At 41.6% G+C, this 22,097-nt stretch overlaps 3 protein-coding genes across 4 annotated transcripts; 2 read left to right on the top strand and 1 right to left on the bottom strand.

Moving 5' to 3' along the window:
* Nucleotides 1-994: 994 nt before the first annotated feature.
* On the top strand, nucleotides 995-7,885 carry LOC133535052 (deoxynucleotidyltransferase terminal-interacting protein 1). Of its 2 annotated transcripts, none has more exons than XM_061874471.1 (13): nucleotides 995-1,263; nucleotides 1,335-1,405; nucleotides 3,508-3,604; nucleotides 3,667-3,765; nucleotides 3,877-3,924; nucleotides 4,010-4,060; nucleotides 4,118-4,176; nucleotides 4,248-4,290; nucleotides 4,360-4,418; nucleotides 7,010-7,070; nucleotides 7,196-7,267; nucleotides 7,343-7,398; nucleotides 7,460-7,885. In XM_061874471.1, exons 1-13 carry the CDS (start codon nucleotides 1,198-1,200, stop codon nucleotides 7,557-7,559), a joined length of 882 nt encoding a protein of 293 aa, XP_061730455.1. In that variant the 5' UTR covers nucleotides 995-1,197; the 3' UTR covers nucleotides 7,560-7,885. The 2 variants fall into 2 exon arrangements, with proteins under 2 accessions (XP_061730455.1, XP_061730454.1); XM_061874470.1 differs by having other exon boundaries at nucleotides 3,877-3,936.
* A 916-nt stretch (nucleotides 7,886-8,801) lies between these two features.
* On the bottom strand, nucleotides 8,802-12,708 carry polr2j (RNA polymerase II subunit J). The gene is made up of 3 exons (XM_061874473.1): nucleotides 12,482-12,708; nucleotides 9,022-9,130; nucleotides 8,802-8,959 (listed from the first exon to the last, which is right to left on the bottom strand). Exons 1-3 carry the CDS (start codon nucleotides 12,622-12,624, stop codon nucleotides 8,858-8,860), a joined length of 354 nt encoding a protein of 117 aa, XP_061730457.1. The 5' UTR covers nucleotides 12,625-12,708; the 3' UTR covers nucleotides 8,802-8,857.
* Nucleotides 12,709-12,995: 287 nt separating this feature from the next.
* Nucleotides 12,996-22,097, top strand: ube2c (ubiquitin-conjugating enzyme E2C). Its single transcript, XM_061874472.1, has 7 exons — nucleotides 12,996-13,139; nucleotides 14,939-15,056; nucleotides 15,932-15,959; nucleotides 21,365-21,451; nucleotides 21,536-21,740; nucleotides 21,814-21,873; nucleotides 21,943-22,097. The coding sequence occupies exons 2-7, from the start codon at nucleotides 14,956-14,958 to the stop codon at nucleotides 21,978-21,980; spliced, it is 519 nt and encodes a 172-aa protein (XP_061730456.1). The 5' UTR covers nucleotides 12,996-13,139; nucleotides 14,939-14,955; the 3' UTR covers nucleotides 21,981-22,097.

Raw genomic sequence — 22,097 nt, 5'->3', positions numbered from 1 at the left:
CAACACAAGAGTGCTTGCAAGGTACTCCAAACTCATGAGAAATGGACTAAATATTGATTAAAAGAAGAAACATAAGAATGGTTGACTTGTGTTGTCTCCAATGTAAGTGCTGTGTATAGACTCCGATACATATTTTTTTTTAATTCACTGTACTAATTCATGGGTGTCCAAACTTTTTTACACTGCATACTGAAAAATTAAAGGTTGCGGCAATTTAAATATTTTTGGAATATTTTTAAGCTATTTATTTACATGGTGCCTTTTTTTCTTTATTTTTCTTACATTTTCTTTCTTTTTTTTTTTTTTTACTTTTGATTCTACAATTGGCCATTGTTAAATAAAAAAAAGTGAGCCACGGGCTGCAAATGGGTCAGTGTATGTTTTGGTCATTAAATTGTATTTTCATCAACGGTATTTAAAGAAACAAACCAGTGGTTTAGTTCAATTTTACATAGAAAAAAACAAATGTATTATTTTGTATTTAATTTCAAACATTTTAACCACCATTCAGTAGAAACAAAACAATGTTTTAAAAAATAATAATACAACTGTATCCCGTTTTTTTTGTAAAAGGTTTTACATATAAACGCGGGATATAATAGGTCGGTTCGCGGTTTTGTCTATGAATACCAACTTCCGTTTCCGGTGTCTATATATGGAAAAACATCGTTTTTGTCAGGTTTTTTGTTTCTGCTGACTGCTAATTTTAATGTTTGTTATATGACATTTGAAATAAAAATCTAACTCAGCATTTGCTCTTTAGCACTGAAAATGGAGGCATTTTTTTTGTCTTTCAAATTTATTTTTGTGTTTCAAAATAAAATTCAAACAAACCAATGGCTTTTGTTAGTCAATTCCCATCCCTAAAATTAAAATTCAATAACCAAAACATACATTGACTTAAATAGCACAATCCTATGTTGTACCAACGTATTTGTAAATGTGGATGGTCTGGAAATCGGTAGCCTCAAAACAATAGACTTTTAATCTGAAGTGACCGGAAACCGGAATAATTCGACAACAAATGAACCTGACCCACGTCAAAAAGTGAGTCATTAAATGTTTTGTTTAGCTTCGACCTGACCGCCCTTACTCACGCAATTAATACTGGGTTTCCAGTTCGTTGGACACGTTATATGGTGACATTTGAGACTACTTTAGCTTGTTGAGCTGTTGTTAGTTTAGCTAGTTGGTTCGATGGGAGCCCACCGTGGAGAGGGAGACCGGGACTGGATGCAGCAGGACGGCCGGGAACACAACCCGGTAACGAATGGAGACGTAGTTTTTTTTTTAATCGTGTTAGCTGGTCTTTAGTTGTCTGTGTGTTCTTCTAGAACCCATGGAACCTGATGATCAAACACAGACACGTCCACAGGAGGGGAAGACGATCACAAATGACAGTCAGGTCAGAACTGATTTAAGTTGACATTCTACTGCCTCCGTTGGCTTCTCCTACATTTACTGTGTTCTCTTGTATTCCTACCGTTTGTGAGACATTAAGAGAAAAGTACCTTCCTTATGAGGACCGGTAAACAAGTTAGGACCGGAATCATGGTCCCTTTACGGAAAACTGTTGCATCTAATACAGAACCAAATATTAAAATTCGTGAAAATTTGCTCCAAAGTCAGGATTTTTTCTTGATTTAATGTGCATACAAAGGTAAACATTGACAGATGCAAAGGCAGCAATACATGACAAAACCAGGCAGCAGCTTCGAAGGATTTCCCTATTCATCCCCGAAAAAAATCCGCCAGGTGAATAGCTGATTTTACGACTTCCGATGCTGACCTAAGACAACCCGTATGTGCACATAGGATGAACAAATACACTACGGCACTAAGACTATAGTGGCCATTAACAGTCATTTCTCTCAGGCACTCATCGAGGGTGGACGCTCCCCTTTCCTCTCCCTTATCTCTCCTGCTTGCTTCTTTGTTTTGTCTTGTCTTAACTTTCTTGTTGCCTCTTTTTGCACTGCTCTCCAAATCTAAACATTGGAACTATTTAACTGACCTCAACAAAATTGACAAGATCTTGGGTTTGGGGGAACCTGGTGTCGTGATGAAGCGGTTGTTGCTAGACACACGACGGACTCTTGGGAGAAGAAGGGCTGCATGCCTGGCGACCCTTATCTGTCGAGGACGTGAAGATATCCACCTATTCGGAATTATGACATCTGCTGATTGGAGTAAGCGTTGTTCTGGTTTTTTGACAAATTGGAAATTGATGGCAGTCTTCAAATTACTCCAAAGCTGCCACAAATGATTGGAGGATGCGGGAAGAACTGTGGATTACATCGGACTGTCTACCCTGTAGTTTTGAGGACCAGTCATAGACAATTTAGAGTGAAAAGCAAATTTTATTTTCACTCGCATAAAAATCATTCTAACTTGGATTGTTTCCCTGGCTTCGAGACTCTCCCGAAGAATAGCGCAGCGAAGACACAACAAACTCCCTTTTTGTCTTTCACGGACACACACCTGTTGTTGTTTACTTTGGATTAGCGACTGCAATACATCAAGGCCGCAGAACAGAGACACACTACGGGTTTACACACACACACACGCACACACACATCCACAAAAATATACGCCACACATACACACCTCATCCCCACCAACCCAACGCCCTCGACGCAAATCCCATAGGGGTGATGAATGGATGGTCAGCGCCTGAGAGCTGCGGCCTACCACCATGACCTTGAACTACCTTCCCTCTGTTACTAGATATCTCGAGATGTATGTTGTAATATGTATATGTGCTTTGCTATGGAGGTTTTTTCCCACTCCAGACTGGGCCCCCTTAGGAGCCCAGTCTGGGTTGTATTTTTTTACTCATCCTTCCCCAGCGTTAACCTTTTTCCCATCTTTTACGGGGCGCCTTATGGCGACCCATCAGCGTTCTTGTTCTGTAGCCCTGTACACTGTTTGTTTGTCTAATCTTGAACAGGTTTGTGCTGAAAACAAAGTTTTGTTGTACTTGTGCAATGACAATAAAGACCTATCCTATCCTACAGCTGGGTTGGCTAAAATGCGGAACAGGGGCCATCGGTGGTCTGTGACTATTTTGTCATCGGCCTTAAGCACATTACAAAAAACAAAAAATGGAGATCTCATTTGCACACCCGAGTTGTGAAATCTATCAAAATTAGGTTGGTCCCAAAAAGGAAGGATTTTTCAAATTTACCATGGGTCGGTTATAAAAGTGTTCCCCCTCTGGTCAACAAATGAAACAACAAGTGTGTGTAAGAAATGGAAATGCGCCCCCTTTGGCCAAATTTAATGAAAAAAATAAAAAATAAACATGTATATTGAGACATACCGTAATAATTTGAAGTAAATAATGATTAAAACAATTACAATTTTTTTTTAAAAGCCTACTTTTTTTATATTTTCAAAGTATGTATATATTATTAATGTTGTAAATACAAATCTTTATATATCTAGAAAGGGTGGTCCTAAAGAGGTAGACATTTTCAATTTGTGTGTGTGTGTGTGTGTGTGTAGTTACACAGACCCCCAGGTGTCCATGGACCTTCTGAGGGCGGTCCTACAGCCCAGCTTCAATGATGACATCATGGCTGTGTTCAGGAAATACCAAAAGGTCAGTGGTTTTTGCATGTGCGCGCGTGTGCGTGGTTCTTATTAGGGTTCTACTGCTTCTAGTTCTTTGAAAAAGCTGCGGAAAACGTCAAGGAGAACGTTGGAGAAGAGGTCCAGACTGATCAGCTGATAAAGGAGGCCTGCAGAAATGTTCTGGAACACGTAAGAACAATGCCGCGACAACGCCAAATATCCCATAATGCTTTTGAACCCGTTCTTGTCGTTGTGTTGTTCTCTCTGGGGTTGCCATGGTGATCCGCGATCCCGTCGCAGGCCAAACAGTTGTTTCCGGATAGTGACGTGAAGAAGTCCGGCTCAGAGGTGGGCATCAAGGTAGGACATCGCGTGCGCGGTCGTAGCTCCTCTAGACGTGTCTGACGTGCGATTGGTGTTCCCGCTCTGTCAGAGGTCCAGAGAAGACGCCTGCAGCCAGAGAGGAAGCCCCGTACCCAAAAAGGTAAGCGGCCCTTCATGTAGTCGGTGGACCACTCGGCTCTGATTGTTGTCTCCTCAGAGGAAAAACCGTAGCGGCGGTGCAGCCGCGTCGGATCGTTCTTTGACCGTTTCCAGTCAGTGAGTATCGCTGCTGAAGAGCTTTTGTCCCGTGATGCTAGGAAGGACCTGACACTCTTTTATGTCCTCAGCAACAAGGTCAAGTCTGAAGCCATCAAGAGAGAAGGACCTAAGGTGAGTGTTTGACCAGGAGGAGGAGCTAAAATGCTAGCGCACCTCAGCTTATTGATTGTTTTTACTCAGTGGGACCCGTCCAGGCTGAGTGAAGGCAGCACGTTCGTTCTGGGCTCCAGAGCCAACAAGTGAGTCAAATCAACGTCACATGGTGTCTCATGACATGATTGACGGAAGGTAGGGAACGTCATCACTACACACACATCATTACCATGAATTGATTAACGTGGACCCCGACTTAAACAAGTTGAAAAACTTATTCGGGTGTTACCATTTAGTGGTGAATTGTACGGAATATGTACTGTACTGTGCAATCTACTGATAAAAGTATCAATCAATCAGTCAATCAAAAATTCCCGTTTGTTTGCCCAGGCAAACAATTTATACCAGTAGCAAGTCAAGGAAATAGAAATGTTCCAGGGACAAGCCGCGGTCGTCATAAATGGTTTATTAAGTGCACGTCATTTTTTTTAAGTCATATTTTAACATTTTTAAGTGTCATACAAGTGTAAAAACAAATGAAACAATGCATAATCGTTAAATATAACATAAATGAATGGAAACAATCTGTTCCAGGGTCAAGCTGTGGTCATTTAAAACTTTAAGTGTACCTACATGTCATTTCTGAGTCAAATTCTATGAGTCTTAATGTGTGTTACAAATATAAAAAGAAGTAGTAAAACATAACAAAATTGATGAATACAAATAATCTGTTTCAAGTGTGAGGCTTCACGGTGGAAGAGGGGTTAGTGCGTCTGCCTCGCAATACGAAGGTCCTGAGTAGTCAGGGTTCAATCCCGGGCTCGGGATCTTTCTGTGTGGAGTTTGCATGTCCTCCCTGTGAATGTGTGGGTTCCCTCCGGGTACTCCGGCTTCCTCCCACCTCCAAAGACCTGCACCTGGGGATAGGTTGATTGGCAACACTAAATTGGCCCTAGTGTGGGAGTGTGAGTGTGAATGTTGTCTATCTGTGTTGGCGCTGTGATGAGGTGGCGACTTGTCCAGGGTGTACGCTGCTTTCCGCCCGATTGTAGCTAAGATAAGCACCAGCGGCCCCCGCCACCCCAAAGGGAATAAGCGATAGAAAATGGATGGATGGATGGATTGCGCAGTACAGTATATATTCCATACAGTTGACCACTAAATGGTAACACCCGAATACGTTTTTCAACTTGTTTAATTCGGGGTCCACGTTAATCAATACATATAGCATGGCGATATGTTACTACGCTAGAAAAACATTTCCTCAGTGTTAGCTCTTACAATAACAATTTTGCTACAACTTGGTTTATACGAGTTACGGAATGTATATGAAGTATTGTTAGTGTTTTTTGGATGCATTTTAAAACGTGATTTAAAGGCAGAATGGCTTGCTCTCATTAACTGCATTACAAGCCACCAAGAACAAGCCAATTTTTACATGTTAGACTAGAAAAACCTTTTGTCTTCTTGTCTCTCATGATTGTGAACAATAGGCAAAATTCCCCCAAAAAATGCAGTTTTCCCCCTTAAGTGTACATGTCATTTTTGAGTCACGTTCTATGATTCTTAAGGTGTCACACAAGTGTGAAGAGAAGTGAAGCAGTGTATAACAGTGAAACATAACAACTAATCATAGTGTAAATAAAAATGTCTGTTCCATGGTCAAACTGTGGCCATCATAAAAGCTAAGTGTTGTCACATTTGAACATTTTCAAGTGTCACACAAGTGTAAAAATAAGTGATGCAGTGTATAATAGTTAAACATAACAACTAAACATGGTTTGAATAGAAATAGTCCGTTCCAGGGTCAAACTTTGCCCATCACAAAAGCTTTATTAAGCATACGTGAGATTTTTAAGTCACATTTTAAAATTCTTAAGGTGTCACACACATGTGAAAAGAAATAAAGCAGTGTATAATAGTCAAAAATAACAAACAAAATTTGTGTAAATACAATTGTCTGTTCCAAGGTCAAACTGTGGCCATCATAAAAGCTTTAAGTGTACAGGCTGTCACATTTTAACATTTAAGTGTCACACAAGTGTAAAAAGAAGTTAAGCAGTGTATAGTAGTTAAACATCAGAATAAAACATGTTAATAGAGATTCTTAAGTGTACAAGTATTTTCAAGTCACATTTTAATATAAAGTGTTGTACAAAAGTAAAAAGAAATGAACCGATGTATAATTGTTATACATGACAAAACATGTGAATAGAAATAATCCATTCCATGGTCAAGTTCTCCCCGTGAATGCGTGGGATCCCTCCGGGTACTCCGGGAGGAGCTTCCTCCCACTTCCAAAGACATGCACCTGGGGATAGGTTGATTGGCAACACTAAATTGGCCCTAGTGTGTGAATGTGAGTGTGAATGTTGTCTGTCTCTGTGTTGGCTCTGCGATGAGGTGGCGACTTGTCCTGGGTGTACCCTGCCTTCCGCCTGATTGTAGCTGAGATAGGCGCCAGCGCCCCCCGCAACCCCAAAAGGGAATAAGCGGTAGAAAATGGATGGTCAAGCTGTGGCCATTGTAAAAGCTTTATCAAGTGTACATGTAATTTTTTCAAGTCTTATTTTAACAATTTTAAGTGTCGTACAAGTGTAAAAAGAAGTGTAGTCTTAATAGTAAAGCATGACAACTAACCATATGAATAGAAATAGTCTGTTCCAGGGTCAAGCTGTGGCCATCATCAAAGCATAATCAAGTGTGTTACTTCACGTGTGGTGGTGTTACTGTGCAGGGCACTCGGGATGGGCGGGACCAGAGGACGGATATATATCAAACATGCTGACCTGTTTAAGGTAAACACACACCGTGACCTCAGCTGCCACAATGGCTACATATTTGCTGTCATGGTAACACGTTGAGAATGAGTAGTTGTTACACATGACCATAGTGTGTGTGTGTGTGTGTGTGTCTGTGCCAGTATGCAGCGGACACAAAGGACAAGCAGTGGCTGGCCGAGCGTCACCACATGAGGGCGACAGGAGGGAAGATGGTGAGATTAAGCTCTAGTTACCATGACAACAGTCAGAATGGTTGAGGATCCTACAATATGTAATTGATTGGTCAGGCCTACCTGCTGATTGAGGAGGACATCCAGGATCTGTCTCGCAGTGATGAGTACAAGTGAGTTTTGACGTCACTATGGTAACCTGCATGCGCTGAATGTGTGTGTGTGTGTGTGCAGTGCCTGTCCAGACATCAAGATGGACGAGATGAAGCCCTTCACTGTGCCTCCATGGATGGTAGAGAAGATGCAGAGAGCTATGGAAGCTGACAGAGACTGACTTCTGCACACACCCCCCTCATAATTGATCATGTGACCAGCAGCAGGCTGTGATTGTAATTTTAGTGGCTGTTTTAAAAGAAACAAAACGTCATCGGGGGATCTGAAGCGCGGCAAACTAAACTGATTGTTTAGTGCTAGTAGTAAAGAAGTATTTTAAGAGGGTTCCATTGATGAAAAGCTACATTGAATCTCCGCAGACTTCCAGCAAGGCCTGAAATGTTTTCCCTTCTGTCCCTCAAGCAGCATGCGGCGCTTTCAGACATTTTTCATCGACTCAGTGGCTTTGAACAGCCATTTAAAAAATTAAAAAAAACTTCTGTATTACGTGACGGTAGAAACCATTTGTTGTCGATCTTACCATCTCATAAATACTTAGGTCTCAAAGTACCACAATAATGACCCACATTAAAATCTAGTAGCGTAGTAGACCTAAGAATTTATTAAAAACAAGGCAGAGGTTTTATTTAACAAGTAGATTTTATATTTTTGGCCACATTACACAGTTTGAATAGTAAAACTGTTGGAATGTAGGAAAATGTAACATTGTACTTCAATCAAGTGATTCTTTGGGGTACCACTAGTTGGGTACCTCAGTTTGAGAATGACAGGTTCACGATGCTTGTCACTACCCCAGAGACTTCCGTCACTGCCTTTCTGGCAGTCTATTGCAACATCACGTGCTGTGATAGTTAAATGTTTTGTTTTGAATAAAAACAATAACTTTATCTAGTAGTAACAAACAATAAAACCAAACAAGATGAAGATTTAACAAAAATCGCCGCAATTTCAACCACTTCCACTCATCTATCATTACAATGAATGGCGCAAGGGGCGCCACTGACTCCCATCAAGTTATTTATTTTTGAATTTTTTTTTTTTTTTTAATGATGAACATAAAAATCAACACCTGCAGACCTACCAAAATGTACGCTTTTAAATCATCAGTTTAGAAATGATGTAAAGAAGTGAAAAAGATGTATTTCTTCTTTGCTGAGCACATCGTTCAGGTTTCGGTACGGTTTCAAAAATACTGTATTCTTAAAGAACGTTTGTTTTGTACATCATATTGTTAATGAAATAAAAATGACAAAGAAAACAATGGTAACTGTGACGGCGTGCATGACCATAACTGCTGTAAAACAAGTGGACAGGAAGTGGCGTGGTCTTCCGGTGCTGACCGGGTAGTGACAATGCTCAATGCTAAACAAAGTTTCAGTCATACACTCTGCGGGACACTAAAGACGATGTGAAAGTCTTTATTTACAAAAACAAAACATTTTAGGTGAAGGAGTGATGTCACTCAATCCCTTCTTGTTTGTCCTTGATGGCCACTCTGAAGCGCTCCTCCAGCAGGGACAACTCACTGATGAGGTCAGTGATGGCATTTGTGAAGGCTTCCTGTCAAAATAAGTCTGGTTGTAGCATGTGTGTGCAGGTGTGTGTGTGTGTTCCACTGTTACCTGTGGACTGTAGTCAGGTGTTGTCTGCACTCGGATGACAATCTTGTGTTCCAGAGGATGAGGAACTTTATAACCAGCAAAGAGAACCTGAGGATCTTTCAGCAGCTGACTGTTTAAAAGCACACAGGAAATGATACAATTAGGGATGTAAACAATAGGAACAGTTCATATCAGTTATTAATGTTGGTAATGTGGAATGTGCTCAGAAAATACTTCTACACACACTGAAATATTTTTTATATTTTTAAATACTAAAACAAATATATACTTTCTTAGCAAAATAAACATTTGCGCGGCGCGGTTTACGCAAGTCGGCCGGCATGCATGACATTTGCGGTCTTAATCCAACCCGACGTCCTGACCCGCCATCAAAACGTTTGGGAATATCGAAGCACGTGTAAGGAGGTTATGACACTTATCATTTTTCAACATGAGGGGTCTGAAATTTTTTGACCCTCAGTCCGTTCGTAGTTTGGGTAAATGTGTCATGGCGTTCAGTTACTGTTGAGGTCTCCAAAATTGCCAGCAGAACTGCGCAAAGAAAGGGGGACCTGATGAAAATCTCAGATCCAAAACCATGGCAAGTCGTTCTCTGGACAAGACAACACAATTTTACCTTCAATCGCCGTGAGACAACATCTTTGCCAGTGGGCATTGCTGCTTGGAGTGAGGAGAAGCTTCACGTCCATGTTTGGATTACAGTTAAGTGCAATAATAACATAAAAAATATAGATTGATACTCAAACTACTTTGGAAGGATGAAATACAACCTGAGCAGAAACAAAGATGGTAGAGAAGAAATCTAAAGTCACGTTTATCTGAGATTTTCTTCAAAACATGCCAACTCTTTTCTCATAGCAATCACACATGCCCGGTTGGAGGCTTCACAATAATAGTGCTACGCCTCACACCAGGCCTAACCAACAAAGCAACGAAAAATTGTCTTACAATACGATCATGCTGTTTATAAATGTTATACATTTTTTGACTTTTGTTGAGGCTTGAACTAAATTATTCATGTTTAGATTAATTCTTATCAGAAACGCTGTTTCACTATAATAAGTCTTTGGTTGGCCAACCATGATGAAGAACCAATTAAGTTCATGAATCAAGGTTACACTGTATATAACATTTATTATTGACCATCACACCAATAAAAAGTTAGTTAAATTACCACTCATAGTCGAGACTCACGCACACACGAGGTGTGGTGAAATAATACTCTGCATTTGACCCATCCCCTTGTTCCACCCCCTGGGAGGTGAGGGGAGCAGTGAGCTGCAGCAGTGGTGGCTGCGCTCAGGAACCATTTTGGTGATTTAACCCCCAATTCCAACCCTTGATGCTGGTGCGCCTGAATGAGTGGCAGCATATCACAGTAGCTCCTTTGAATTTCTTCTTTTTACTTTAGAAGGGAAGATGCCTACAGGAGGAAGCTAGAGGCTAAACTCCAGCAGGTCAACACTTGTGATGTGTGGAAAGGCATGAATGCCATCACAGGCTTCAAAAACAAAGCCAAACTGATGGATGGGGGTGAAGACAGAGCCAACAAGCTGAATTTGTTCTTCAATAGATTTAGCAATGCACCCATTACTGGCGCACCCCCCACAACTCCTGTCTTCACACCTCCCCTGAACATCAAAACACAAACTCCTTCTCTGTTACCTGCCACCAGTGTCCCTCACTGAGAAAGCCAGTCCGGTGTGTCTGACACCTGGACATGTGAGCGGACAGCTGGACAGAGTCAAGTCAGCCAAGTCAGCAGGCCTTGACCGAGTCAAGCCCTGGGTCCTGAAGACTAGTGCTGCTCAGCTGACTGAGATCCTGAATTACATCTTCAACCTGAGTCTGAAGCTAGAACGGATACCAGTGCTATGGAAAACATCCTGCATAGTGCCGGTGCCCAAGAAGCCCATCCCATGTTGAACAATTTCCCTTGTGGATTATTAAAGTTTGTCTAAGTCTAAGTGCCAAGCAGGGAGGCAATGGGTCCCATTTTTATAGTCTTTGGTATGACTCGGCCGGGGTTTGAACTCACGACCTACCAAATGATTCCCAAGCGCGGCCACCACTGGTTCTGCTCACTGCTCTCCTCACCTCCCAGGGGATGGGTCAAATGCAGAGGGTAATTGCACCACATCTAGTTTGTGTGTGACTATCAGTAGTACTTTTACTTTAAAACATCAAAATGATTCTAAGCGTGGCCACCGCTGCTGCTCACTGCTCCCCTCACCTCCCAGTGGGTGGAACCAGGGGATGGGTCAAATGCAGAGGGAAATTTCACAACATCTAGTTTGTGTGTGACTTTCAGTGGTACTTTTACTTTCAATCACCAAAATGATTACTGAGTGTGGCAATTGCTGCTGCTCACTGCTCCTCTCACATCCCAGGGGGTGGAACCAGGGGATGGGTCAAATGCAGAGGGTAATTGCACCACATCTAGTTTGTGTGTGACTATCAGTAGTACTTTTACTTTAAAACATCAAAATTATTCCTAAGCATGGCCACCACTGCTGCTCACTGCTCCCCTCACCCCCCAGGGGGTGGAACAAGGGGATCTGTCAAATGCAGAAGGTAATTTCACCACACCTAGTGTGTGTGTGTGACTATCAGTGGTACTTCTACTTCCAATCACCCAACTGATTCCTGAGTGTGGCCACCGCTACTGCTCACTGCTCCCCTCACCTCCCAGGGGGTGGAACCAGGGGATGGGTCAAATGCAGAGGGCAATTTCACCACATCTAGTTTGTGTGTGACTATCAGTGGTACTTTTACTTTCAATCACCAAAATGATTACTGAGTGTGGCAATTGCTGCTGCTCACTGCTCCCCTCACATCCCAGGGGGTGGAACCAGGGGATAGGTCAAATGTGGAGGGTAATTGCACCACATCTAGTTTGTGTGTGACTATCAATAGTATTTTTATTTTAAAACATCAAAATGATTCCAAAGCGTGGCCATCGCTGCTGCTCACTGCTCCCCTCACATCCCAGGGGGTGGAACAAGGGGATAGGTCCAATGCAGACGGTAATTGCACCACATCTAGTGTGTGTGTGTGACTATCAGTGGTACTTTTGCTTTAAATCATTTTACTTTAAATCACCAAAATGATTCCTGAACGCGGCCACCACTGCTGCTTACTGCTCCCCTCACCTCCCAGGGGGTGGAACTAGGGGATGGGTCGAATGCAGAGGGCAATTTCACCACATTTAGTTTGTGTGTCACTATCAGTGGTAGTTTTACTTTAAAATCACCAACATGATTCCTGAGCGCGGCCACCACTGCTGCTCACTGCTCCCTTCACCTCCCAGGGGGTGGAACAAGGGGGTGGGTTAAATGCAAAAGGTAATTTCACCCCACCTAGTGTGTGTGTGACTATCAGTGGTACTTTAACTTGAACAAATTAACCATAAACATGACGACCAGTTGATAGTTAACTTGGTAGGTGAGCCTCTACTTACGCGCGGATGATGTTGCCCAATGTGTGGTCCTCCTTGTTCAGCGTGAATAGACACGAGTTGGGGACTTTAGTGTCTTTTGTGATTGTGATCTTCTTCTCCCCCTCAAACAACAGAAATGACTCAAAAGCCGGAGGAGCATTCATCTTTGTGGAGCAGCTGAACACAACAAACCGAAGAGGAAGCGCGCCGACTGCTACCAGTCATTTTTATTTCCGCCTCGCGTCCTCGTCGTCATCGCATGCGTGATTAGCGCCGTGCTGCGGGTCGGGGCGGTAGCGCATCAAACATAATCTTCGTTAAGAATGGAAACATTTATTTGTCATTTTTCTGCGGGTTTTTACCTTTTCAGTCCAAAACAATGGTCCGTTTTGAAAAATTATGAATATATTAGTCCTGGATAGAAAAGTAATTACGTCATAACATCGAAGCGTTCGGGTTTTGTTACCCTAGTTCCGGGAAAATGCTACAGTCCAATCACAACACAGAGACCTCATTAAAGAGGCTTGTCATTGGCTACCAGCGAAGGTTTGTATTTAAAAGTCAGTCGCTGATTGGGTCAAATTTTGAGTATCGGTCCGTTTAAACTGGGGGCGGCAGTAGGCTGATTTCAAATCAAGGGCATAACATATTTTTCTTGGCTTATCTTTTGTGTCAGAGGGTGAGTATAGCAACTCATTTTATTCGCTCTAAATCTACATTACGTCTACTGTACCCGATAATTTTAATGTCGTTCATGTATTGCGGCATTCTTGCCAGAAGCAACACGCTAATACTTGTTAGCCGCGAGAGCTACAGCAGTGCTGAGCTAAAGGAGCAACAACACGATGGAATGTCAAACTATGGAGGATTTGGTCTTACAAATATCAGATTAAACTTTGAAGTAATGGTCTGTAAGTTAATAATATGTGTGGAGTTGTTTAGTGGAACATTCACAGTCAGTAGTGATACTACTAAAATGTATCTTTCAGATTGTGTTGCATAAACTGATTCATTACCAAAATACGCGTGAAAGTAATTTTATGAAGTACAAATATGACGTTTTTAATGTGTTAATGTGCTCAACATAAAGTGGACTGCTACAAAAGTATAATATAAAACTAAAAACATCAACAAAGACCCATGTCAGGCGAAAGGTTGTTATTATTGTGTGTGCTTCTCTTGTACTTGTATAGCGCTTTTCCCTTTTTTAAGGAGCCCAAAGCGCTTTGACACTATTTCCACATTCGCTCATTCACACACACATTCACACACTGATGGTGGGACCTGCCATGCAAGGCGCTCACCAGGTCCCATCAGGAGCAAGGTCGAAGTGCCTTGCCCAAGGACACAACGGACGTGACTAGGATGGTAGAAGGTGGGGATTGAACCAGTAACCCTCAGATTACTGGCACAGCCATGCTACCAACTTCGCCACGCAGTGTACTTGTACATTTCCCTCTATTTACAGGGAAACTGATTTTGTTTCCTGCAAATTTGTGTAGCAACCTGATCATGTGGGGCTTTAACAGAAAAAAACAGACATGAAAAGAAGAAGAAAAAAGACCTATTCACTATAAAGAGCGCGCTACTGTGTTTCGCTTCAAAGAAACGACTATAACAACTAGGGCTGCGTATCTTTGGGTGTCCCACGATTCGATTCAATATCGATTATTGGGATCACGATTTGATAATATATTGATTTTTTTTATTCGATTCTCTATTCAAAAACGATATTTTTCCGATTCAAAAAGATTCTGCATTCATTCAATACATAGGATTTCAGCAGGATCTACCCCAGTCTGCTGACATGGAAGCAGAGTAGTAGATTAAAAAAAAAAAAGCTTTTATAATTGTAAAGGACAATGTTTTATCAACTGATTGCAATAATGTACATTTGTTTTAACTATTAAACTAACCAAAAATATGACTTATTTTATCTTTGTGAAAACATTGGACACAGTGTGTTGTCAAACTTATGAGATGAGATGCAAGTGTAAGCCACTATGACACTATTGTTCTTTTTTTTATTTTTATAAATGTCTAATGATACTGTCAATGAGGGATTTTTAATCACTGCTGTGCTGAAATTATGACTGATATTGATACTGTTGTTGATAATATTCATATTTGTTTCACTACTTTTGGTTTGTTCTTTGTCGTGTTTGTGTCTTCTCAATTGCTCTGTTTATTGCAGTTCTGAGTGTTGCTGGGTCAGGTTTGGTTTTGGAATTGGATTGCATTGTTATGGAATTGCTGTGTAGTGGTTTGGATTGATTAAAAAAAATAATAAGAATTTTTTTTTACAAAATCGATTTTAAAAAAAATGAAAATCGATGCTGAATCGCACAACGTATTCGATTCATATTCGAATCGATTTTTTCCCACACCCTTAATAACAACCCATCACTACCAGCCAGTATTAGTACAAGTACTGTGGTGAAGCTGTCTCTAACGACACCGGTTTTCTTTATTACAAAGGCCTACTTGGAACAGTGATGGCATCCCAGAATGTGGACCCGGCTGCTGGAGCATCTGCCGCGGCGCTGAAGGGAAGCGAGGGCGGCATCACCCTCGCCAAAGGCTCGGTGACAAAACGGTGAGAAGCAAAACATGGACACAGCTGGTGGCCAAATCTGTTTAAGTCATCGAAGATGCACCCTGTGATGTCAAAAGTCCCCTCATGTCCGTCTCTGCCAGTTCAGAGGTCGTAGGTCATGTGTCATTATTAACACTCTCCTGTTTGAGGGGAGCCCATTTTAAGTGTTTTTATTAAGGAAGGAACATATTGAAGTTAATAGTAATACCGTATTTCCTTGAATTAGTGCCGGGGATGTAATTAATTTGAAACCTCTTCTCACTCCGGCGTTTACCAAAGGCATGCGGTAAATTTAGGCCTGCGCTTATAAATTTGAGTGTGATGTAAGGATACATCATGAAAATAACGTTATTATGGTCTTACCTTTACTTATAAATAAAGTCCATGTGCCGCTCCTTCTGAACAAAAGCATCGATAACTTGTTTATAGAAGTCTCCCTTATCTTTATTCAGTTTTAAAAGTCTCTCTGTCTTGATGGAGATCTTCCTTATTTATTACCTCCTGCTTCGATTGAAAGTCCAGTTTAGAATACTGTTGTTGTCAAGGTGAAGTGTCACCCGTGACGTGACGAGTTTGACCCGGCGGTAAAACGAGGCATATGCCAATTATTCTGTGAAACGAGTTTGACCCGGCGGTAAACCGATGCATGCGCTAATTATTTTGCTAAACAAGTTTGACCCGGCAGTAATTCTAAGCATGAGCTAATTCTAAGCATGCAATAATTATTTTGCGAAACGAGTTTGACCCGGTGGTAAAACGAGGCATGCGGATAATATATACCCGACGGCAATTCAAAGAAATACGGTACTGCCTTTAACATCAGGACTGATTGTTGTGTATTTAATAATAAAATGTGGTGTTTTTGTTGTGTGCAGGCTGCAAAAGGAGCTGATGACTCTGATGGTGAGTGATTTGGATTGCATCTTTATCAAAATGATAAAATGTTCTAAAGCTAACCCTTCCATTATGTGTTTAGTTACTGTGTTTGAGATGATTCACACAGAAGTTTAGAACAAGTAGCGATGTAACAATATATTGTATATTGCGGTTTCAAAATCTTCTCAATAGAGATGTCTGATATTATCGGTCGATAAATGCTTAATGATGTAATATCGGAAATTATCGGTATCTGTTTCAAAACTATTGGTATCGGTTTTTCAAAAAAGTAAAATGTATGACTTTTTTAAAACGCCACTGTGTATACGGACATAAGGAGAAGTACAGAGCGCCGATAAACCTTAAAAGCACTGTCTTTGCGTGCCGGCCCAGTCACATAATATCTACAGCTTTTCACACACACAACTGAATGCAATGCATACTTGGTCGACAGCCATACAAGTCACACTGAGGGTGGTCGTATAAACAACTTTAACACTGTTACAAATATGCGCCACACTCTGAACCCACACCAAACAAGACTGACAAACACATTTCGGGAGAACATCCGCACCGTAAAACAACATAAACACAACACAACAGAACAAATACCCAGAACCCCTTAAAGCACTAACTTTTCCGGAACTACAATATACACCACCCCCCCACCCAGACCCTGCCCACCTCAACCTCTTCATGCTCTCTCAGGGAGAGCATGTCCTAAATTCCAAAGTGCTGTTTTGAGGCATGTTAAAGAAAAATAATGCACTTTCTGACTTCAATAATAAATATAGCAGTGCCATTTTGGCATTTTTTTTACATAACTTGAGTTGATTTATTTTGGAAAACTTTGTTACATTGTTTAATGCATCCATCTGGACATCAAAACAAAATTAGGCATAATAATGTGTTAATTTCACGACTTTATATATCGGTATCGGTTGATATCGGAATTGGTAATTAAGAGATGGACAATATCGGATATCGGCAACAAAGCCATTATCGGATATCTGCAAAAAATCCATTATCGGACATCTCTACTTCTCAATAATGCTGTGACGGGTTACGATATCAAGCGAAAACTTGGTGAGTAGTCTGTTTCCCGGCACTTTTGGTTTGGCAGGTTCCATCTTTCCCTTTTCTACCACTTGTCGCTGGAGCCTATCTCAGCTGCATTCGGGCAGAAGGTAAAAAACAAATTGCATCACCCAGAATCCTCTGCACAGCGTGGGACCGCAATGTGGGGGGTTTGAGCGCTGTAAAGGAGAGCGAAAGAGGAAGCAGGAGGTGAATTGTATTTCACTTTGTGGTACAGTAGATAAGAAAGGAATTGTTTCTTTTCAAAATCCTAATAAGTTCTGTTGCCAACAAACAAATCCTGGCAAAAACATAACCTCTCTGGCAAAGCACGCCACATTTGTCTCGAGTATTCCAATCCAAAACCGACTCGGTCAAGGTGCATCGTGCCAAGGGAAAGTATTTGCTGCTCACCGAAGCTACTTGATAAGCTATTAGGATTGTAACAATATCAAAATCTCTCGTTATATTATTATCACAGTATTAAGGCCACGGTACAATATTATTGTGGCATTTGTATACGCCCCCACTTTCCCGCTTAAAAAAACCCACTCACAAATAAATGACTTAAATATTCCATAATATCTAAAATGAAGGGGCAGGAATGTTTAGAGTGATTGAACACAAACATAATGCTAAAATGTTCTAATCATTTAGTACTTCAAACGAGTATTTAAAGTGCACAGAATTGTGCGGGAACATCCACCGTGTCTCTCAATGTTTACTTTCCAAGAAGTTAAAGCCACAATGGACATTTTTTTAAGCGGTTTTGGAAATCAAGCAATTGATCAATCAAAGTTTCTTTATGTAGCCCTTTATCATCTTCGTCTTTACACCATTTTCTCAAGGTGACAGAAAAACATACAACCTGCACTATTAATATCCAAATAAATCAATCAAAGTTTATTTAAACAGCCCTAAATCTCAAGTGTCTCAAAGGGCTGCACAAGCCACAATGACATCCTCTGCTCAGATCCCACATCAGGGCAAGAAAAAACTCAACCCGATGGGATACAATGAGAGACCCTGGGGGGAACCACAGATGTGGGGTCCCCACCTCTCCTCATCATCTTGAGTGGATTTAAGTCAGCAGCGCAGAGACGTCCCCAACTGATGCACAGATTAGTGGTCCACCCCAGGTCTCGACTCTGAACAGCTAGCACGTCATACAGTGGGGAAAAAAAGTATTTAGTCAACCACTGATTGTGCAAGTTCTCCCACTTAAAATGATGACAGAGGTCTGTAATTTTCATCATAGGTACACTTCAACTGTGTGAGACAGAATGTGGGGAAAAAATCCAGGAATTCACATTGTAGGAATTTTAAAGAAGTTCTTTGTAAATTATGGTGGAAAACAAGTTTTTGGTGAACCATTCAAAGCTCTCACTGATGGAAGGAGGTTTTGGCTCAAAATGTCACGTTAACGGCCCCATTCATTCTTTCCTTAACACGGATCAATCGTCCTGTCCCCTTAGCAGAAAAACAGCCCCAAAGCATGAGCTTTCCTCCCCCATGCATCACAGTAGGTGTGGTGTTCTTGGGATGCAACTCTGTATTCTTCTTCCTCCAAACACGACGAGTGGACTTTATACCCAAATGGATACATGGATGATACAGCAGAGGATTGGGAGACTGTCATGTGGTCAGATGAAACCAAAATATAACTTTTTGGTATAAACTCAACTCGCCATGTTTGGAGGAAGAAGAATACTGAGTTGTATCCCAAGAACACCATACGTACTGTGATGCATGGGGGTGGAAGCATCATGCTTTGGGGCTGTTTTTCTGCTAAGGGGACAGGACGATTGATCCGTGTTAAGGAAAGAATGAATGGGGCCATGTATCCTGAGATTTTGAGCCAAAACCTCCTTCCATCAGTTAGAGCGTTAAATGGTTGACCAAATACTTATTTTCCACCATAATTTACAAATCAATTCTTTAAAATTCCTACAATGCGAATTCCTGGATTTTTTTTTTTCACATTCTGTCTCTCACAGTTGAAGTGTACTTATGATGAAAATTACAGACCTCTGTCATCAATTTAAGTGGGAAAACTTTCACAATCTGTGGTTGACTAAATACTTTTTGCCCCACTGAATGTGGTCACCTGATAACCTCTCCACGCAGGATAGGGAGGCAGAGCAGAAAAGACACGGCAGATCAACTGGTCTAAAAGGGGGGTCTTTTCAAAGGCTGGAGTATACAAATGTGTTTTAAGAAGGGACTTAAATACTTCTACTAAGGTAGCATCTCTAAGTGTTACCGGGAGGGCATTCTGCAGTACTGGAGCCCAAATAGAAAACGCTCCATAGCCTGCAGACTTTTTTTTTGGGCTTTGGGAATCACTAATAAGTCAAAGTTCTTGGAACGCAGATTTCTGGCCGGGGCATATGGTACAATACAATCAGCAAGATAGGATGGAGCTAGACCAATGGTTCCCAAACTTTTGCAGGCTGGCGCCCCCTTGGCTCCCCAGTGAATTCCTAGCCCCCCCCCCCCACAGACACATGTGGAAACAAACACCTCTTTTTTGATATTTGGTATGCTGCAATTTGAAAAGAGAAAGGTTAAACACAAATGTGTATTTCACAAATAAAACCCAATTTAGTAAACCAATTTATTTTTTAGCAGTTTTAACTGTTTCAGCGACATAGAATGGTAAATACACATTCCACCAGTAACCTTCATTGTCTCACACTTAATATTAATGGGATGGATGTGCTTGGTGCAGGGACATAAGCTTCTCAACATCAGGCTGGAACTCACTAAGAAGAAGTCGTAGATCCCCGCGGTCAGTAATTTTCAGTCGGTTTCTTTGCTTGGAAAGAAGCAAGGCGATTGCACTGAAGCCCCGTTCTACTAAATATGATGTTGGCGTGTGGTAACCGGACCCTGATGCGTCGTCCACTGACTCGTCCTGCTGCACGTGTTGTGTACAAATCGTCAAACAAACGTTCGAACTTCTGACTTCGACTTCGGACTACCGCCCCCTTCTTCCTCACCGCCCCCCCAGATCTTTCCACCGCCCCCAGAGGGGCGGTACCGCCCACTTTGGGAACCACTGAGCTAGACCATCCATTTTCTACCGCTTATTCCCTTTGGGGTCGCGGGGGGCGCTGATGCCTATCTTGGCTACAATCGGGCGGAAGGCGGGCTACACCCTGGACAAGTCGCCACCTCATCACAGGGTTGGAGCTAGACCGTGTAGTATTTTATACATAAGTAGTAAACCTTAAAGTCTCATCTTTAGTGCACAGGAAGCCAGTGCAGGTGAGCCAGTACAGGTGTAATAGGATCAAACTTAATTGTTCTTGTCAAAAGTCTAGCAGCCAAATTTTGTACCAACTGTAATCTTTTAATGCTAGACATAGGGAGACCCGAAAATAACACGTTACAGTAAATGAAAATACAGTTTCTCGGAAACATTAACTCACATTTGAACTTTTATTAATGTAAATGCCTCACAAATTGTCGTTTAACTTCGGTGGCTTCATCTTTTCTGGGTGATGGTAGCTTATGTATGAAGTAGCTTCGGTGTGCAACAAGTGCTTTCTCTCCGCACGCCGCGCCGTGAACGAGTCTGTTTTGAGGTTAGGTTTTTGCCAGGGTTTTTTTGTTTGTCAGCAACAATGCTTAAAAAGTTATGAATGGATTTTGAAATAAAAAACAATTCCTCTTATCCACTATGAAGTTGAACACACTTCTCTTCCTGCTTTCTCCTTCGCCCTAAGCCCCCTCATTGCAGACCGCTCTAGTTAAGTTAAAGTTAAAGTACCAATGATTGTCACACACATACTAGATGTGGCGAAATTATTCTCTTCATTTGACCCATCACCCTTGATCACCCCCTGGGAGGTGAGGGGAGCAGTGGGCAGCAGCGGTGCCGCGCCCGGGAATCATTCATGGTGATTTAACCCCCAATTCCAACCCTTAATGCTGAGTGCACAATATCTAGGATTCTGAGAGATGTAGGTTTCCAGACCCGTCAAAGTAAAAGAGCCAGAAAAAAACTACACACCAAGTTTTGGTTTGATGCGTCACAGAATTAAAAATATTTTTAGATACCACAGTAATATTGTACTGTGGGCTTAATACTGTGATAATATCATACTGTGAGATTTAGATAACGTTGCATCCCGAGTAACAAGCATTATTACACAGACTGTGGTTACTAAGGGTGGACTGAGCTACAGTATATGAATATTCATACTAAAGGTAGTAACATCAGTGTCCAAATACTGAATACAGTTGCCAAGTAAAGTTAAACAATCGTTTTTTTTTTTAGTTTATAGTGCAAGAAGTTTTAATGACTGTCGCTATTTGTAATTGTGAAGTCACCTGTGCTAAAAATGCAGATGGCTGGCGATAAGGGGATCACTGCGTTTCCCGAATCAGAAAACCTCTTCAAATGGATCGCAACTATCAACGGCGCTGAGGGGACGGTAAGAGAACTCTTTCTGGATTGTCTCTGTGTCCGTCAGGAGAAGCTGTCTACGCTCACGCTTGTGTGTGTGCGTGTTTCTCAGGTGTACGAGGGTCTGTGGTACAAGTTGTCTCTGGAGTTCCCAGCCGGCTATCCTTACCAGGCTCCTCAAGTCCGCTTCTTGTCTCCGTGTTTTCACCCCAACGTAAACGAGCAGGGCTACATCTGCCTGGACATCCTTAAAGACAAATGGTCGGCGCTCCTGGACGTCCGCTCAGTCCTCCTGTCCATCCAGAGCTTGCTCGGAGGTACCCGCTCGCTGAACAAGTTCCCAACACTCTGTTTGGTCGGCCTGATGCAAGTTTTGTTTGGTCCTTTCAGAACCCAACACAGAAAGTCCGTTGAACACGACTGCTGCTGAGCTTTGGTCAAATCAAGAAGGTGAGACTCTGTTAGAATATGCTGATGGGAGTTGTGCCTCTTAACATATTTTTAATATTTATTTTCCAGCCTACAAAGCTCATTTACGCTCAACCTTCCAGAAGTGAACTTGCCCCACTTTTTAATTATTTGTATGTCTTTTGTTTGTACTATATATTTGTTTGTCTGTTTGTTTGTTTGCCTTTGCCGTTTCAATAAAGTTCCTAATTCAAAAACACACAAAA

This window comes from Nerophis ophidion, linkage group LG16 (assembly GCF_033978795.1).
Source record: "Nerophis ophidion isolate RoL-2023_Sa linkage group LG16, RoL_Noph_v1.0, whole genome shotgun sequence".
NCBI lineage: Eukaryota > Metazoa > Chordata > Actinopteri > Syngnathiformes > Syngnathidae > Nerophis > Nerophis ophidion.
Note: the sequence above shows the minus strand (reverse complement) of the source record. Positions and strands in the feature narration are given on the sequence as shown.